The sequence below is a fragment of the Phragmites australis genome, chromosome 1, assembly GCF_958298935.1.
Source record: "Phragmites australis chromosome 1, lpPhrAust1.1, whole genome shotgun sequence".
Classification (NCBI taxonomy): domain Eukaryota; kingdom Viridiplantae; phylum Streptophyta; class Magnoliopsida; order Poales; family Poaceae; genus Phragmites; species Phragmites australis.
In genome coordinates this window covers 7,291,759-7,312,018 of record NC_084921.1, presented here as the reverse complement: position 1 = coordinate 7,312,018, position 20,260 = coordinate 7,291,759, and the positions used below count along the sequence as shown (strand labels likewise).

The 20,260-nt window shown below is 43.1% G+C and overlaps 2 protein-coding genes across 2 annotated transcripts; one reads left to right on the top strand and one right to left on the bottom strand.

Moving 5' to 3' along the window:
* Nucleotides 1–8,036: 8,036 nt before the first annotated feature.
* Nucleotides 8,037–8,826, bottom strand: LOC133887380 (Bowman-Birk type wound-induced proteinase inhibitor WIP1-like). Its single transcript, XM_062327316.1, has 2 exons — nucleotides 8,490–8,826; nucleotides 8,037–8,393 (listed from the first exon to the last, which is right to left on the bottom strand). Exons 1-2 carry the CDS (start codon nucleotides 8,575–8,577, stop codon nucleotides 8,176–8,178), a joined length of 306 nt encoding a protein of 101 aa, XP_062183300.1. The 5' UTR covers nucleotides 8,578–8,826; the 3' UTR covers nucleotides 8,037–8,175.
* Nucleotides 8,827–11,286: 2,460 nt separating this feature from the next.
* On the top strand, nucleotides 11,287–12,352 carry LOC133930757 (uncharacterized). The gene is made up of 2 exons (XM_062377487.1): nucleotides 11,287–12,027; nucleotides 12,278–12,352. Exons 1-2 carry the CDS (start codon nucleotides 11,287–11,289, stop codon nucleotides 12,350–12,352), a joined length of 816 nt encoding a protein of 271 aa, XP_062233471.1.
* The last annotated feature ends 7,908 nt before the right edge of the window (nucleotides 12,353–20,260 follow it).

Genomic DNA, 20,260 nt, shown 5'->3' with positions numbered 1-20,260 from the left:
GACTAATCAAGGCAGTAAAGCCATAATCCCCGGGTTACCATGCGCGTGTATAATAGCTCGTGCTGGTGCTCGTGTATGATACTTCGCTTAAAAAAAGGTTAACTCAAAGTTGTTAGGTGTAACTCCACTGAGTTCGTAAATGCATGGGCTATTTGGGCCAACACGAAATTGATGGGGCGTCAAAAATAATTACTCCCCGGTTATAAATACATATCATTTAAAAAAATTAATTAGATTTTTAAAACTTTAACTAGCAACATATTTCAAAATATTTGATTTAAAACTCTTAAAATGGTGTGTAAATTTATCTTTAAAATACTTCCATAATATCACAAATTTAATAAATTTAATAAATACTCTCTTCAGTTTAAAATAAGTGTCGTTTTGGATTACGTATAGTCAAATATTTTAAACTTTAGCTACAAATTATTTTTTTATTTATTGAGCTTGGTACTTGAAAATAATAAGAGTAAATTTGTCTCAAAAAGTATTTTTATAATACTATATTGTTTACTATATTTTATTAATATATTAAAACAAAAGTAATAGTCAAAATTATATTTTGAGGATAATGTTGATGTCCAAAATGAAAATCATTTCATACTTAGATTAGAAAATTGTGATCAAATCTATACATTAGAGAGATCGTGTTTTATCTAAAATGATATGTATTTATGATTAAATGGAGTAATACTATATATATATAGTATGTATGAATGTATGGTGTCCATGTCAACACGCAGACTGGCAGTACTCAGTCTAAGGGTATGTTTGTTTCAGGTTGCTTCTGCCTTTCGCTTCTGTCAAAAGCCTAGAAGCCAAAAACCTAAACAAACGAGTTTGCTGAAAAGTGATTTATGAGAGGCTAGAAAACTATTTCTGAGGAAATAAATTAGAAGCTGAGAAACTAAGTAAGAGCAGTTTTTCTAAAAAGTAGTATGCTAAAAATCTAAAAAATTATTATAAAATCTAACAGCTAAAATTCTAAAATAACTTTTCAGAAAAACCAAAACTACAATTTAAAAAGAAAATCAGAAGTAGAAGTCTAACAAATAGACCCTACCTAGCCCAATCTTACTTTCGCAAGTCCTACTAAATATCGTCGGTGCACGTGCCGATAGTGTCATGGAAGATGCGATGCGCATGCCATGTGGCCAGAAAATTCCCTATCACCGACACCTGCACGTATAAGATTATTGTAGAGAAATAGTATATCTGCAACAGCGTAAGTGTGTAACACGATGTGCAAGCTGCAGCAGCTATTTAAGATGTGATTGATTATCTGTATAGTTTTTCTCATATAGCTTGTATATGCAGGTTAAATAAAATTATATTTATTGAAGAAAAAAGAATATTTAATTAATTGTATATGTCTGAATACTAAATTGAGTTTATATTTGGTTAGCCGAAATGATGTAGTATGAGCGGATGAAAGAATTGAGATTGTGATTGTTTGCTCGTATAGAAATAATTTTGTGATACTGACAAATATGCTTGTTTGTATAAGTTGGACTGTGGATATATATTTGTATCCACTGAGTCAGATTAAAATAGTATATATGGGTAACCAAATATATATGTTCCTAAGATTACGTAATCAACCGCACCTTTACGTCACGGGCTCAGAGCAGCTAAGCAGCCTGCCATCCATCATGGGCTCCAGATGAGGCTTTTGCACCTCGTCGGCTACCCTGGTGTTGGCGATATTGTTGTTTCACTTGCCAGATTGATTTGTACTCTCTCCGATTATAAATATATATCATTTTAGATTTATACATAAAGATTAAAAAAGTAGATCAAATGATATTGTTGCTTTTAATTTATTCTGTATTGGAAAAGATAACTCATTTATTTGTGAGAGTGGTAACATTTATTAAACAAGAATAAGACAGAATCAAAAGAGAGAAAAAATACATAAAAATTCGAGAACGACTTATATTTAGAGAATAGTTGAGGAGAGTAAAACAACCTATATTTGTAATCAGATGGAGTATATGTTAATTCTTCTCCTCCTGTTTGTGAATGGGGTGAAGATACTCGGTGTCTATTTGGTGTGTTTCGGTTTCGGCTCATCGATGAGAGCGGATTTGTTTCTGGGCCATCGACTTCAACTCTAAGGGTGGTGGCTCCAGCTTTGCTTGGTGTCTCTCGTTGCGTTGGTGGGAGGTTCCATCTCCAGGTCCAGCAATCTACATCAGCGGTGGTCTAACACCAAACTTTGGCTGCGTCAACGGTGGTCGTCGGAGTTTATGAAGATGACGGCAAGGACCTGTTTGTGCTTTTCTGTTTTTTCCTATTTTTCAGGGTCCTCTATGTAAAAGAGGGGATGTACTGTGCTCGCTTCTAATATACTAATCTACCCCTTCAATGAAAAAAAAAAACGCGTAACGCGTCGCCTGTAATCTATCGGACGGTCGCCGCTCACTACAGTAGCGGCGATTCACTAGCCATATCGCTTACCAAATTATGCGTGAAGTATTATTGCTCGTTCTGGTTATTGGCCTCGCCTCTCGCCACATCACTTACTAAATTACTAATCATCTTGTGAGCAGAGTCAAAGCGTTTCACTGTTGCCTGTTGCGCGCTCTCTCTCTAGAAATCGTTATTGATGCCACTGTAGTCATTGATTGATAGAGGCAGCAATCGCGGTCAAAGGGAAGAGAAGTGAAGCACTCGCTCGCGCGCGCGCGGTTCGTCGAGATCAAGAAGGAGAGCTAGCTAGCTAGCTCTAGTTCACACGGAGCTGGCCGGCCGGCGGCGGCTCTGGGCAAGGTGGCAGAGGCCGAGGACAAGCTAGGCAGCGTCGGATTAGGTCGTCTCCCTCGTCGGGTAGAGGCAGGCCGCGGATCTCGTGGCTCTGCGACCCGGCTGCACGCGTGCACCGCGTGATGCCGTGGCGAAGCGACCTCGCGAGAAGCCGAGAACCCATCCTTTCCGCCACTCTAGTTAGTTCCACCGCTACTGTCGTCGATCGAACGCGGGAACATCACATGCAGGGTTCAAAAAATACGACGATAACCGTCCAAAAATCGCGGTTACCGACCTTTCCGCTGCGGCTCGGTTTCAAAAATCGTTCGGTTACCAAATTTGAATTCAAAAAATTCAAATCGAATTTGAAAAAAATAAAAAAATCCAAAAAAATCTGATAAAAAACTAGAGGTAATTTCAAGAGTATCTGTGAAAACGAAACTTGAAACAAATATCGTTTCGACATCCAAATTGATGGCAAACTTCGGACATATTTCTAATGGGCTCGTTTCTGTTCTGGGCCGAATGAACAGTGGACTTTGGCCCATTTGTAGCCCACGGCGAATGGATAAGCTGGCGTCGGTAAGCGCGTCCTGGCAGCATTTCACTTTCCCCACCACGAATGCAGGAGCTCCTAGAGCGGCGCCGGCGACATTCCGATCGATTCCGTGGAAGGACGGCGCGACTCCGGTGGTGAAGCATCAGTAACCGACAGCTGCAACTCGGTTACCGACCAATTTAATTCGGTAACCGACAGCTTCAACAGCTCGGGCGCGGAGATTGGGCACACGGTCGGTAACCGTTTCTCCCCCTTCGGTAACCGTAAATTTGTGCGCGATTTTTGCAGAGTAGAGGTCGGTAACCGATGTAGTTAGCTCGATTTTAGCAATTTCACTGTCGGTATCGTGTTATTTTGACAATGCAATGCATTATTAGTTCGGTTGTGAACTGTGTAGTAGTTCTTTCATGTAAAATGCATTGTTCGGTGATGAGTTCGGGTGAATCGTTGAGCTATAGACCTTATTACATTGAATTGTCCATGTACATGTGAATGATGGTAATATATGTGCTACATAATCGGTTATGTAGGTGTATATGATGCTAATATGCGGTCAAATAAGTTTATTAGTTGGGTAAGCATTGATAATTTTTGTTCAATTGAGTTAGGTAACGATTTGAACACATGTGGGCATATGTATTAGTAGGCTAACCTTCGAGATTATTTCTTCGTACAGAGAAATTGCAAACTAATCAATGACAGATAAAGATGTGGTGTGGCAGTATGGGGACAATTTGGCTCCGGGTTTTAGGTGTAATTATTGCAATAAGTCGAAGAGAGGCGGTGGTGCCACAAGATTGAAAGAACATTTGGCAGGGTGCAGATCAAATGTTGTACACTGTGATAGGATGCCTCCAGATGTACGCGATTATTTCAGACGTGAGCTGGATATGGCAAAAGATAAGAGGAAGGGAAAGGCAGACGAGAGGCTTCAGAGCAAGAATCAGCTAGAGTTCAAGTAGATTTGATAAGCGACAATGAGGACACAGAAGAGGAACAGGTGCAGCGTGCCATAGGTCAATCGAGGGATGAGGAAGAGTTTAGGAGGAGGGCAGGCGAGTCCTACGAGCATAGAGGTGGTAGTGGTACTGACAGAGGGGGATCTGTATTAAAGAGGATGCTTAGGAGAGCATCGTCAACAAGGGAGCCACCACCAAGTGTCCGGGATTACAATGTTGCTTTAGCAAAATCTCCTGTGCAACCGAGGATTGACACCGAGTCATGGAGTGCCAAGGGAAAGAAAGCGAAGGAAGCTATTGGTGTGGCATGGTCCAAATTTTTTCACACTTCAGGCATTCCTGGCAGAAGGGCGGACGATGCATTCTTTATCGCTGCAGTTAAAGAAACACAAAAATAGGGTGAGTGATTTAGTGTGCAATGAATTTATTATTGTCATACTTATTTCTTTTTGAGGTCTGATCATTTGTTCTGTAACAGGCGAGAGTGTACCATCTCCAACAGGACGGGATATAGATGGTAAGTATCTGGACAAGAACGAAAATGCTTTAAAGAAAATATTTGACAAGTGGAAGCTAGAATGGCCAGAATATGGTGTTACTATAATGTGCGATTCGTGGACGGGACCGACGCACATGAGTATTATTAATTTTCTCATATATTGCAATGGTCGTATGTTTTTTCACAAGTCTATTGATGCGACCGGCTACAGTCAAGATGCAAAATATTTGAATAAGGTATATTATTTTTCTCAGTTGGTAACATAGTATTTAAATTGTTGCATATTTATATGGTTCATTCTTTTATGCAAGAGATAAGAGCAGTGGTAACTGATTTGGGTCCACAAAATATTGTACAGATTGTGACTGATAACGGGTCCAACTATAAGAAGGCATGTCAGGTTTTGAGAAGGGAATATCCTGCTATCGCGTAGCAGCCTTGTGTGGCACACACGATAAATTTAATGTTAAAATCGGTTGGTGATTTTAGAGAACACGACATTGTCATCCAAAGTGCAAGGGCTATATCACGATGGCTGTACAATCATTCGAAACTACATGAAATGATGAAGGCAACAATTGGTGGAGAGTTGGTGAGGTGGAATGCCATAAGATTTGGAACTAACTACCTATTTCTTGATAGCTTTCTATGACGAAAGGATAAGTTCATGCAATGGATGGCATCTAGTGAGCTCCAGCAGTCTCGATACATTAGTTCTGATATTGGGAGATATGCACATAGTTACCTATCCAGCTTACCATGGTGGGACAATCTAAAAATGGTTATCGATTCTGTCCAGCCATTGTATGCATTCCTCTGTTTTGCGGATCAGGACAAAGTGCCAACATTGAATGAGGTGCTCTTGAGATACACCATTGTGAAGCATGAGTATGAATCATTGTATAAGAATAATAGGGATTCTTTGGATAAGTACATGGCAATTGTCGATCGTAGAATGAATGATCTCGCCAATGGGACATACATGAATGCCGGTAATACACTCCTACCACTTTTCAAATGCTTGTGTTTCTAATGCTTTTAGTACTAATGTTTTGATCGTCAACTTGCAGCGGCCGCTTTGAACCCCCGCACGTATTACGCGTATGGCACAGGTCCAACCTTGTTCGAAGATCTCCGTGAGGTATTTGAGAGGCTGACTGATGTTACTACTGCCGCAGAAGCACTTATTGAGGCTGAAACGTATTGAACAAAGTCTCTCTCATTCTCAGGTCCTCTAGCTGCACGGATGGCTTGTGACGGCAGGACTCATCCGGGTACGATGATTTTTACATATCTATCTGATCCGTCATTTTACCTACTTTTCTGAGCCTCATATCACTATACCTACTTGCAGCGCAATGGTGGTCCATGTTTGGTTCATCTACACCTACACTATCAATGCTTGCTAGACGCCTAGTGTCATAGTGCGCATCATCTAGTGATTGTGAGAGGAACTGGAGTATATTTGCTTTCATTCACACCAAAGTTCGCAACCGATTAAGCTACAAGAAGCTCCATAAGTTGGTGTATGTCAACTACAACCTGAGAATACAGAACAACTTGGATGCAGGTATCAGGTCAACTCTTGATGATGATCCATTTCAGCGGCTTATGGAGCTCACATTGAATAAGGATAACAATCCGCTCTGGGACTGGATGGAGACCGGGAGATCAAATGCAGCCCCTGAGCTTGACGAGGAGGACACAGATAGCGACGTACCCTTGCCTACTCACCTGGTGACAGACACAGTGAACACACCTGACTTGCAACAATGGGCTGCTACAACGGTTGGTGACACACACACAGGAAAGAGGAAGAAGCAAATGACGCAAAGAAAGAAGAGCAAGAGGACTAAGGGCAAGGGCAAAAGACAAGTGCAAAGCGATGAGAGCACAAATAGTGACCTAAAGAGCCTAACTTACCAAGAATCGAATGACAGCAGCTCAAAGACTGACAGCGGTGATGATGATGGTCAGGACGGTGATGCTCATCCAGGTCAAACATCTGTCGTTCCTCCTGTGCAATTCACTGGTGAGAGTCAGTTTTCACATGCCACGCAAGATCAGGACCACGGTGCTCCATCCTCACCAAGGCATATAACACATGGTGGCCACGATGGACCACAAGATAGTGTGAGCTATTCCAGCAGCTATGGCATGGAGAGTAGTTCTGGATCGTATCCGTACCACTATCCTGCCCCCGATGCTCATTCAGAGCCTCCTATTCAGTGGGTCTATGAGTGGCAAGACCCTGAGTTTTTATGCCACTTTGCAAGGACAATGGTCAACCACTTCTGCATGAACAGAACAAACATGGGCTGAGTTTAAAGCAGAGTTACTATCGACACGACGGCTAATGCTAATGTCCACCAATGAGTACACTATGGCCGAATGTAATCGGCCCCCAAGCTGGTGGTTCTAAATGTGATGCAAATTTCCTTACGGAGGTCATGATAATTCCATATATATTTATTAATTTCAGGCGCTGCATATGTAATATACGCATATATTCGAAATAATAATTATATGTTCGTGCTTGAATTGCTATTACTATCTGCTTGTTGCCTTCGAAACATAAAAAATTAGCAAAGGTCATGCCAAAATTTTATATGATATTAGAAAACATATCATGGTTATATACTATTTTTCCTCATGATTTAGTGGGCAATTATTTGTTTATTATGATTTTCACCTTAATTATTGAAAATGCATCCACACATGTCGGTAATCGCTAAAAATCGATCGGTAATCGCACAAATGCGGTCGGTTTTCGACCTGTCGGTAACCACTCAAACCGCTCGATTTATCGAGCAAACCGCTCGGTAACCGGTACAAACCGACCGGTTACCGAGAGGTCAAAAATCCGATTTTTTTCGCAAAAATTTAAAATTTGCCGAATGAATTTTCTCTGAATTTTTTTGAATTTTTGACCGGTAATCGCGGTTACCGCGGTTTTTCGGTTACCGTCGGAGGTCCGGTCGGTAAGTTGAACCTTGATCACATGTGCCCGTCCCTTGTCCGACAAACACATACAGGGTTATGGCTCAGTCACTTGGGATTATATTAGCATGTAAAATAGTTTAGTTTTCCTTTCAATCCAAGAGGGAATTAGATGATTTTCTAGTATTTTTTTTTTATCGTTTTGTCGATAATATCGGTACTTCAATATCGCAAGTTGTATCAGCACAGGATAAGATCGGCGCCATGTCCCTCTCAAGGAAAAAATACAAATCTGATTCTCCCTCCACACATGACCGGCTTGTTGCATCACTTTTATTTGGAGAAGACCTACTTTATATATATGCAAACAGCGCGCGGCTTATTGTTCACGTGTAACGTCCAAAACATGCCCAAGCACAGAACACAGTTTTCACAATCATGAAGCTGCATGCAGGTCATCTCGGTGTACTTTAGTTCTTGCACGGGGGGCCGCACATGCCGAGGAAGGTGTCGGTGCACCTGAACTGCTTGCCCGAGTACGTCTGCACGACGGCGCACTTCTTGCAGACGGGGTCGCACTTCTTCACGACGTCGTCGCAGGTGTAGAGCCCCGAGAAGGAGAAGTTGCAGTTGGTGCAGCATTTGAGCTGCCCCGGGTTGATGTCGATGGCCTTGCTCTCGCCCACCGCTGCATGCATTCGTTTATTTAGTCGCTTGTCATCGCAACACTGATTCAGATGAATCAGCCACGTACTTAGAGATCGTCGATGAAGCAGAGACGTACCATTTTCTTTAGCCACAGCTGCGAAGAAGATCCCCATGACCAGAACAGTCTGGAGGCACAGGATCACCAGCAGCGTGCTGCTCTTCATGGTCACTGAGGCGTTCTACACACCACAGCCTTCTTCAGCTGGCTCCGATGCTTGCTGTTGCTGGAAGCTTTTGTGGTGTTGCCAACAGCGCAATGGAGAAGACCTACTTATAGGCGTTGAGATGTGAACATAGCATGTTACCGTTCCTGCAATCGCATATTTTTTTAGGCGTTGAGTGGAAACTTGTTAGGCGAGTCTTTGACTCGTGGCTGCGAGTCGTATATGCATTTGTTTTCTTCATGTTCAATCATCCTCATCTGCAAGGTCCGAAATGGACGGAAGTGATGACGTTATCAGCATAACTGAAATTGTGGCGCTAGAGAGCTGGAATACTGCAGTATAAATTACTCGTAAGCTTGAACACGCGAATCAGGAGCTGTAAAAATAGAGGCATCTGCAATGGTAAGATCATACTAGCTGTTTCTCCATTCTCAGTAGAGTCACTTGAGAATCTAATTTCTTTGTTCTAGTGTCCTTGGTTTTTGAGGCAGAGAAAGCTGTTAAAGTTGGGGCCATACAGCCTGTTCTCAAATCAGGCAGTGCCTTCAATTTTGTTGGAGCTAGCAACACCTACATGTGAATAAGAAGAATGGCGTGTCCTAGTTTGCAAACATCGAGCATGTGATCTTATTGTTTTCTTAAGATTAACCCCAAAAATACTACTCCCTCCTGTTTTAAATATATGGCGTTTTTATTAAAATCCAATCAATTTTTTTAAAATTTTGACCATCAATAATTTCTAAAATATTTATTTTGGAAACCTCAAATAATATTATAAAGACATTTTTAAGATAAATCTACCGCATGAATTTTATATTTTAAAAAATATTTTAGAAGCTATTGATGATCAAAGTTTTAAAAATTTAACCGGATTTTGATCAAAACGTCGTATATTTAAAACCGGAGGGAATAATGTTTAGTTAACTGTAGCTGGATGCATCACTAATTAAAGTGTCATTAGTGGGACGGACACGTTAATTTTAGCATGTCCGCATATCGTACAGTGCTAGCTTATTGCCAGGATTTTGCACACAAGCTGCGCCTTAAGAGGATTGTATTCTACGTGGGAAAAGCTTTCATAACAGTGTGATAGTTGATCCTAAACATACTTTTAAAACTGGATATATAATTGTGTGTTGAAGTTATATTTACTTGAGGAATAATGCACCTGGAAATACCTTAACCTCACTAATCTTTACCTGACGTATCCAAGACAACCAAGTAGGAGCTCTCTATCTACCTCCTCCATGCCGCCCCCTCCCCCAGTTGTAATTTATGGAAATTTCAATGTTTATGCCTTGCGCCGATTTATGGGCTGTCAGAACTGGGCTCTGATCTGTTTTGGCCCAGGCCCACGATGGACACCCTATAAATTTGGCTTCTAGGGTTGGGAAGGGGAGATTTTCCCCTGGCTGTGGCGTTCGATGCTTCGGGTGCTGGCGGCGGCAATAGCCTCCGGCTGATTCTCCGGGCGGCTTGGCTGGCTGCAGCAGCATTGGAGGTCGTCGGTTCGTTGGATGGCCACGGGAATCTCGCTGGGAAGCTTGCGCCGGTTCTCTGCGATGAGGATAAGGCCCCTATTTCTTCCCCTCTCCCTCTCTCTGTGTGAAGGCATGAGCTTTGGCTAATTCCCTCTCCCCTGTGATTTCTCTCTGTGTTGCATCGGGAACTAGAGTCCGAGGTCTCTCTCGTGTTGTCTCTGGTGCTCTACTCTAGAGAAAGGGCTATTGGTGGCCGGAGCTGCAGCGTCGAGGCTCGCCCGTATTGCGGTGGCAGTACGGTGGAGAGCTTTGTATCTCCGATCTCCTCTCCCCGCCTGCAACGGAGGGTGATAGGTTTTCTAGGTCAACGGTTTGCTAGCCGTGCCTAGCCATTCTTCATTTTGATTTCAGTCAAATTTTCGCTGTGAGTTTTCTCCCACTCCCTCTGGACGGCTATGCTCTGTGATGATTCTGTATTTTTAGATTGGGCTATTAGATGAGTACAATAGCTATAGACTTGTGATCTGGATAGGGAGCTGCTGTTCCTGCTTTAGGTACAATTTTGGACATAATTCTGTTATTGCTTTGAAAAGAATAGCAGCTGTAGGCTTGTGTGCACATGTGGTTGTATGTTGGCTGCAACCTAATGCGCATGTGTTGCTGATTTTGCTCGTAGCACTATCAGTTTCTTTGAAGGTGCTCTATGCAGCTCTATTCTGAAATGTTTTAGCCATAACATACTTTAGTTGATCTCATATCTTGTATGGCTTAGTTGGTTCTGTTATGGCTAGATGAATTATGTTAAAGAATTCATTTTCAGTCACTGTCCAGAACATAAACTATTTAGCAGTCTAAGTTCTTTGTGCTAGTTGAGATCTCATTAATAGCCCAATCTCTGATAAAAAGAAAAGAACAATTAGGGAGCAAGACGTCTAAGTCTTGGAGCCAATTGTTACACAAATCTGAGAGCAATATATCCTCTTTCATTTTTATGCTGTCATTACATACTGGAGATCATACTCATATGCTTTATTTTGGTATTCAACTATTGATGATACACCTGTTAGACATGTTTGCTACTGTTAGTTTTAATTCTCTCAGTTGCTTATTCATGTGTATAAATAGGTCGAATATTTGGTATAGCATTTGTATATGTCGAATAAGGTATATGATCATTTTATGGCATAATATTCTTTAACAATCCAGAAAACCTATTAGTGCTTCTGAGATGACTAGCTCTGGCTCCTCTGTCCTACCCCCGTCGTCCTCGGACGCTATTAAGCCTGAGAGGTTTGACGGAACCGGTTTTAAGCGCTGGCAGGCCCGGACGAGGCTATGGTTGATGGAGCTCGGATTATTCTGGGTCCTCATCGAAGAGCCGCCCGCCCCTCAGGGGGAAGCCGTGCTAGACGAGGTCGAAAGAACGCGTCTTGACGCGTTAAGGGCCCGTTGGGAGAAGGCAAATGCCTCAGCCCTGGCACTTCTCTTGGTTGTCCTGTCGAACAGGCTATTTGACATCTATGTGGGCTTCGGGGAAGCGCGGAAGGTGTGGACGGAGCTGAATGACAAGTATGCTGAAAGCGACAATGGCAATAAGTCCTTCATAGTGGCAAGCTACCTGAACTTTCGTATGGGAGATGGCAGATCAGTCATGGAACAAATCCATGAGCTACAACTGATCGTGCGTGACTTAGGCCAGTACGGCTGCGTCCTCCCTGAAAATTTTCAGGTTAATGCCATCCTGGCCAAGCTGCCTACTTCTTGGCGAGACTTTGTCACTGCACGACGGCACTTAAAGCAGAGATTAACTCTTAATGAGCTCATTGCTGCTATAAATATCGAAGAGAAGTCTAAAGCAGGCTATGGTGAGGGAAAGACGTCCGCTCAAGTTAATCTTGTCGAGCATAAGAACCAGTCTGGAAGAAACATGAAGAAAGAAAAGACCAAGCCTGGATTTTCGGGACCGAAGGCTAATGCAATGAAGAAGAAGAAGAAGCCCGAGATTGTCTGCTACGTCTGCGGCGGGTTGGATCACAAAGCCAACAGATGCCGTGACCGTAAGGGCAAGGGCCCGACACCTGATCAGCAGAAGGCAGCCAAAGCCCAAGTGCATGTGGCTGTTGCAACGGTCGATAACACCGGTAGAGGCGACATCACTATTGGGTATGTACCTGAGGCCTTTATGGCAAATTCACTAGTAAGTTGGTGGGTTGATACAGGTGCTACAAGGCATATTTGTGCTGAGCAGACATGTTTTACTTCTCTCCAGAGCGCAGACGGTGGATCTGTACTAATGGGGAACGGGGTATCGGCAGCAGTGCGCGGAGTAGGACAAGTGAGCCTGAAGCTGACTTTCGGCAAGACTCTTGTCCTAAAAGACGTACTTTTTGTGCCTACCATGACCCGCAATCTACTCAGTGGATCAATGCTGTGCCGGCAAGGAATAAAATTATTTTTCGAGTCAAATAAAGTAGTGATGACCAGGTGTGGGTCGTTTGTAGGGAAAGGCTATGATTGCGGAGGCATGTTCCGCATCTCTACTATTGATAGCTCTGCAAACATTTTCTATTCCTCCTTTTCGAATAAGAACATTGATATTTGGCATTCTCGCTTGTGTCATGTTAATAATAAAGCAATTGTGCGATTGAGCAATATGGATCTTATTCCTTCATATAAGTTTGATAAGAGCCATAAGTGTGAAGTGTGTGTGCAAGCAAAGCAGCCCCGTAAACCGTTTCATACGGTCGAAGGGAGAAGCACATCGCCACTTGAGCTGGTCCATTCTGATCTTTGTGAGATGAATGGAATATTAACTAAGGGTGGCAAGAGGTACTTCTTCACTCTCATAGATGATGCCACTAGGTTCTGCTATATCTATTTGTTAAAAACAAAGGATGAAGCACTAGAATACTTTAAGATCTATAAGGCCGAGGTGGAAAACCAGCTGGGGAAGACTATAAAAAGACAAGAGGTCTGACAGAGGTGGGGAATATATTCCTAGGGATTTCTACGAATTCTGTGAAGAAAGTGGCATAATCCATGAATTTACGTCACCATACTCACCACAGGCCAACGGAGTAGCCGAAAGAAAGAACCGAACAATTTGTGACTTGGTTAACACCTTGTTATAAAGTTCAGGTATGGCTAACTCTTGGTGGGGTGAGGCTGTTCTCACAGTTAACTATGTCCGGAACAGGGTTGCTCTTCGGAATTGCGAGGTAACCCCTTATGAAGGATGGAAGGGGAGGAAACCGAATCTATCCTTTCTTCGCACATGGGGCTATTTAGCTAAAGTACATGTTCCCCTGCCAAAGAAAAGGAAGGAGAAGACTATTTTGATACTTATTCTCCTGTGACCAGATTACCCATTATTCGTGTGCTCTTAGTACTGGCAGCATCATATAATCTTCTTGTGCATCAGATGGATGTCAAGACTGCTTTCCTCAATGGAGAGCTGGATGAGGAGATTTATATGCAGCAGCCAGATGGATTTGTGGTAACAGGACATGAGCGTAAAGTATGCAAACTAATCAAATCCCTATATGGTCTCAAACAGGCCCCTAAGCAATGGCATGAAAAGTTTGACACTACACTGACTTCGGTCGGCTTCTGTGTTAATGAAGCCGATAAGTGCGTGTATTATCGCTATGGTGGGGGTCGAGGCGTCATTCTATGTTTATACGTGGATGACATATTGTTGTTTGGTACAGATCTAGAAATAATTAACCAGACCAAGTCCTTTTCTATCTCAAAATTTCGATATGAAGGACCTGAGAGAAGCTGATGTAATTCTAAATATCAAGCTCTTAAAGGGCGAGAATGGGATAGCACTAAGTCAATCCCATTATGTGGAAAAGGTGCTTACACGTTTTGGTATGTTAGACTGTAAGCCTGTAGCCACGCCCTATGATCTAAATGCTAAGTTGAAAAAAATGTAGGCCATGGAAAAGGCCAGTTAAAGTATTCACATGTGATAGGTTCCCTCATGTACTTGGCCAGTGCAACTAAGCCTGACATTTCATATGCAGTATGCAGGTTGAATCGTTATACGTCCAATCCAGGAGATGATCATTGAATAGCTCTGGAGAGAATTCTCAAGTATCTAAAGGGGACAAAGAATCTTGCGATTCACTATTCTGGCCATCCTGCAGTCATAGAGGGATTCAGTGATTCCAACTGGATCAGTGACTCGGATGATATGAAGGCTACGAGTGGATATGTTTTCACTCTAGCAGGCGGAGCCGTGTCTTGGAGGTCATCTAAGCAGACCATCCTTACTCGTTCCACGATGGAGGCTGAGCTAGTGGCACTAGACTCAGCAGTCGTAGAGGAAGAATGGATTAGAGAACTCCTTTCTGACCTGCCGATATTGGATAAACCAATTCCGGCTGTTCTCACCTACTACGATAACCAAATCGTTTTGGTTAAGGTGAAGAGTAGGAAGGACAACATGAAGTCTTCGAAGCATATAAAACGGCGACTCAAGTTGCTAAGGCATGCACTAGAGACGGGTATAATCGCTGTGGATTATATTCAGTCTGAAAGGAACCTTGCGGACCCTTTCACAAAAGGAATGGTTAAAACAGTCATTCAAGCGGCATCAAGAGGAATGGGATTATTACCCTCTGATAAGGTTCACATCGGCAGTAACCTATCTTAGCAGATCGGAGATCCCGTGAACTAGGCTCTAGGAAAATAAGTTGTGTGGATACAAGAGCAAATCGATGCCATTTGCTGTTATGCTCTTTTGTAGGAGAGGTTGAGCTGCTAGCTCTTAATGAATTCAATATCGAATGGCAATAGATGTCGTCCTACAAGACATCTAGGAGAATTCACCTATGTGAGTACGATTGTGTGGTCGCAATCACAGAGAAGCCGGGCACTTCTCTGAGTGGCACTCATGAATCAAAGGTACTAGGACATGACCATAACGTCCAAACCGAGAGCTAAAGGCTTAGAAGCCTAGTACAGGGTGTTGTATGGATGGAAACTCTTACACCAAGATAGAGGATCAAGGTGTAGTCATCCTCTGTCTGTTTGAGCTAAAATCTATATGACTAGGTATTGTGTTCAAACCCGAAAGGTACACATTACTCAATTCTTGTATACAAAATCGTGCATTGCCAACATTAAAATTTTGGTGGGGACTGTTGTAATTTATGGAAATTTCAATGTTTATGCCTTGGGCCGATTTATGGGCTACCAGAACTGGGCTCTGATATGTTTTGGCCCAGGCCCACGATGGACACCATATAAATTTGGCTTCTAGGGTTGGGAAGGGGAGATTTTCCCCTGGCTGTGGCGTTCGATGCTTCGGGTGCTGGCGGCGGCAACAGCCTCCGGCCGATTCTCCGGGCGGCTTGGCTGACTGCAGCAGCATTGGAGGCCGTCGGTTCGTTGGATGGCCGCGGAAATCTCGCTGGGAAGCTTGCGCCGGTTCTCTGCGATGAGGATAAGGCCCCTATTTCTTCCCCTCTCCCTCTCTCTGTGTGAAGGCATGAGCTTTGGCTAATTCCCTCTCCCCTGTGATTTCTCTCTGTGTTGCATCGGGAACTAGAGCCCGAGGTCTCTCTCATGCTGCCTCTGGTGCTCTACTCTAGAGAAAGGGCTGTTGGTGGCTGGAGCTGCAGCGTCGAGGCTCGCCCGTATTGCGGTGGTTAGATGAATTATGTTAAAGAATTCCTTTTCAGTCACTGTCCAGAACATAAACTATTTAGCAGTCCAAGTTCTTTGTGCTAGTTGAGATCTCATTAATAGCCCAATCTCTGATAAAAAGAAAAGAACAATTAGGGAGCAAGACGTCTAAGTCTTGAGGCCAATTGTTACACAAATCTGAGCAATATATCCTCTTTCATTTTTATGCTGTCATTACATACTGGAGATCATACTCATATGCTTTATTTTGGTATTCAGCTATTGATGATACACCTGTTAGACATGTTTGCTCCTGTTAGTTTTAATTCTCTCAGTTGCTCATTCATATGTATAAATAGCTCGAATATTTGGTATAGTATTTATATATGTGGAATAAGGTATATGCTCATTTTATGGCATAATATTCTTCAACACCCCCAATGCGCCCCTGCATCCTAGGATTAATCATCATTCTCCGACAATCATTTGGTGGTTGCAAATCAGGACAAATAAACAAAACACCGTATCAGACCGATGAATCATGCGTTATCTGTCTTGCTCATTTACCATTCTCAAGAAGTGATAATTACCACTGAGATTGATATACGAAGTCTCTAAACCTATACACGTAGAGTAAGATGGCAAATAAGATGCTACCAAAAGATTCCATTGTAAATAAGCGAATACACCTATGTCCATTGGTTCAGTTAAGCAGCCGTTACGTGGACGCGACCGCTCACTGCAGTAATCGATAGCTAACGGACACGAGGATAAAAGTCACCCCTGGCCACTCAGGCCCCAGCACAGCAGCAGGGGCCATCGCTCTCCCGTCGACGGCTGCTCTTCGCGGCTTGACGTAACCTGTTTTGCTCCTGGCTTCGCGTACTCTGCATTAGCTATTATACGAACGACTCAACGTGGGCTGGTCAGTGGTCACAGCGTTTCATTCTGGGCGTTGGAGCCTGGGAGGCTGATATCGGTCGAGGTCAAAAAAAAAAAAAGGAAACGATTACCGGTTGACGTCGACGCATCCAGTGGTTTCTAGCGAGCTGGACGAATCAGCGCGGATGCAGTGCTCACAGTAGCAGCCCGGGTGCGAGCTGCAAGCCAAGTTTTGGATTAGTCACACGGCGGCGGCGACGGCGACAGCAAGCCGACGATGCGCGCGCGCGGCGCTGCGACTGAGCGGCAGGCTCGAACGGCTGCACAGCCGGTTAGCGCGGGACCGCGTGCTTGGGACGCCGTGTGCCGCTACCCGTGTGACTGGGACGGTGAACGTGCAGTTGCTGCCGGGCGCGAAAACATAACTGGTCCAGACCGTGATATGGGCTTCAGGACAGGACAGGCCAGGCCACGTTCACCTCTCGGCGAATCGTCAGTTGGCACGCACGCTCGGGTAGGCCACCTCATATCATTGATGGGCCTCAGAAAGGGCACAAGAGTTCGAGGCCACCCTTCGGCGATCTATATCTAGACCTCATCATAAGCAGCCCGGCTTGGCATACCCGGCCCAAAAAAATCTGACCTGGTCTGATCTGATCAGTGCACGAGCTGGACTCAGTTTAAAAACAAGTCTGTAATTCTTTTAAACCAAGACAAACCTAAACTTAACAAAAACCAATGCCAGGCCGGGCTCAAACTTAAAAACCCAGCCCGACATCAGGCTCAAGCCAAACTCAAGCTAGCAGTTTTGCTTTTCAAAGCTCGGCCCAAAATCTGACCTAACCTGACTTTTGAACAGGTCTATCTATCTCCATAATCTAAATCAGGAAAGATTTTTGTGCCACACATTGAGCCACATCACAGAAAAACTTCAGCCGTTAAATCAGTCTACAGAGAAAAACTGGCCGCAAGATGTGCCTCATGCGACTTTTGCATCTAGACCCGGAAGCGTGGAATCGCAAGCCTTGCAATCCGGTCCTCCCCGATCCATTCAACTCCCTCCTTCCCCGCAGGCGTCGCCCACGCCCACCCGTGCAAGGCGTCCCCTTCCTCATCGGCGCTACCGCCCTCCACCTCCACCAGCGCCACCCCCTCACCAGCCTTATCACCAGGCCCTCCCCTCTCGACCACGGTAGCGCCGGTGACCCAGTTCTGCCTGGGCGGCCACACGCGGGTGGCAATAGGGCTCTGCCCCCATCTCTCCTCCATAGGTGATAGCAGCAGGGTGGCGTCTTCGACCTGTTCGTCCATAGAGTTCAAAAATTCGTCGGTAACCGACGAAAATGCGCGATAACCGGGCATCTCAGTCCGGCTCGATTTCAGAAACCGGACGGTAACCGAATTTGAATTCAAAAAATTCGAAAAAATACAAAACTTTAAAAAAATTCAAAACCAAAACCTAAAAAACTAGACATAATTCTAAGATCTTATGTGAAAAAACTTTTAAAAAGAATATCGTTTGCATCATATTCTATAGGGAGGAAGTTTAAAAAAATGAAAAAAAGTTGAAGTGTGCGGCTCAGTTATTAACTCATGTTAAGAAAAAGTTTAATATGCAAGCAAATATATATTTTTAAAACGTATCTAAAGAGGATCTTTAAAATTGATTTCACTTTAATTAGAGTTTTATTAATTTTCCTATAATTTTTATAAATTTCACAAGTATAAAGTGAATATGTTAAGAAACAACACTGTAATTAATTTTTTCATGTCTACTATTATTTTTTCTATGTAAATAATAGTATAAATAAACTAATAAAAGTGGTTTCACTAATTTTTGAGGTGTGATGGGTCAGCTATGAATTAATCTAGTCGCAATACATTTACATAATCATGTATGTTACAATAACTAATTCTTGAGTTCATATATTTTTAAAAGACATAGAATCATGTAAGAAGATTAAAAAATTAGTTTCATGATTTTTAGATTAGCAAAGAGTAAACTATGCATTTAACTTGGTTTAATAAATATATTTTCTCATAGAAAATTTTGAACTTTTTTATGAGTATAAAAACTTTTATCATGTACATCATGTTACGAAACCAACAAAATTTGTTTTACTTGATTTGAAACTTAGATGAATTAGTTATTGATTTTACAAGATTGAGATAATTTTTAGATTTTTTGTTGAACTACACTAAAAATCGAGAAAACCGCTCGATAAATCGAGAAAACCGAGCAGTTACCGACAAAACCGAGCGGTTACCGACTATACGGAAAATTCGAGAAAACCACTCGATAAATCGAGAAAATTGCTTGGTAACCGGTCTAATTCTACCGGTAACCGAGAGTCAATTTCACAAATTTTCCCCCAAATTTAAAATTTTATCAAATAAATTTTATCTAAATTTTATTTAAATTTCAAACTGTCATCGCGGTTATCGGTAACGGTTGGAGCTCGGTAAGTTGAACCATGTTCGTGCAACGATGGGCGGCCGGACAGGGGTTCCTCCCTCATCTCCTCCATAGGGCGGTCGGACAGCGATGGGCGACAGCAGCAGGAACGAGTGCAGCAGCAGGGCTTCGCTCGGCGGCGGGACCTCCGGCAGGCGGCGCGCAGCAGGGCCTCCGCCCTCACCATCGGTAGGTATATTGAGTCGCTTTATATAGGCAGTGGCTAGGATCTTTTGCCGAAGATATTGAACTCGGTTCTGTTAAGATTTGAGGAGGAGATTTGGCCGGTGGAGAGCTAATCCGGCTCGGTTGGGGAAGATTGAATCGCATTTGGATCGAGATAAAATCACAATTCGATTAGAGATTGGATGGTGGTCTGAGGCTATCTCCAGCAGCTACCTTAAATTTTCATCCTCTAAAATACTATTATAGCATCTCCTATCACTATTACAACATCCCTTATTTTTTCATCTCCAGCAGTTACCTATTTTCTACCTTCTACTCCTCTTTTTCTCTCCAGATCTGCTGTCAGCCTCTGTGAACAGCAATGCTACAGTGTTGCTACAGTAGCAACCGGATCTTCAAAAATGATGAATTCTGCTGGAGATGGTCTGACTGGTCTCACGTGGGGCTTCTAGGTGGTTCTGCCTTCAGCCTTGAATCGGATTTCGCGCTTTCTCGGCTGTCCTGTTCCGGTTTTTTGGAGATAGAGGATAGCGGCTGGTGGTTGAAGATAGACCAGCGCGTGGGCCTGCGCCGCAGAGAGGAAGAAGAGAAAAAGCAAGTGCAAGCCGGCCTGTGAGGCGCGTGATTTCTGGGTGCCCTTCCAAATGAAGCTATGGTTATCTCTAATGATTAGCTCTCCACTGACTAAATGAGTGCGTTGTCCACGCGGTCGCCGGTGTTGATGGCTGCACAGAACATCACCTCCTCCGGATCCTTGTCCACTAGTTGCACCGCCGCATAACAATCCAAAATAAGACCGAACCTGCTCCTGCTGATTCATCATTATTGCTCGATCTCCTCTTCCTCCTTCCTTATTAGATGAGACGATTTCAAGAACGGAGTAAAGTGCGAGAGAAGAAGAAATCGTTCAAATTATATTCTAATTAATTATCAAAAATAATTATTAACATAATCACATCTATAAAGATTAACTAGCACGTGTTTTATATCCAAGACTGGAACACATGTATTTTCAACATATAACATCACAATAATATTTAAGAAG

Bases quoted from the DNA above. Each gene is read 5' to 3' on its own strand.
- LOC133887380 (XM_062327316.1), bottom strand. From the start codon at position 8,577: ATGAAGAGCAGCACGCTGCTGGTGATCCTGTGCCTCCAGACTGTTCTG. The intron at 8,394-8,489 runs GTACGTCTCTGC...GAATGCATGCAG, and splicing joins AGCTGTGGCTAAAGAAAATG to CGGTGGGCGAGAGCAAGGCC.
- LOC133930757 (XM_062377487.1), top strand. From the start codon at position 11,287: ATGACTAGCTCTGGCTCCTCTGTCCTACCCCCGTCGTCCTCGGACGCT. The intron at 12,028-12,277 runs GCTAATGCAATG...GGGTTGATACAG, and splicing joins CTGGATTTTCGGGACCGAAG to GTGCTACAAGGCATATTTGT.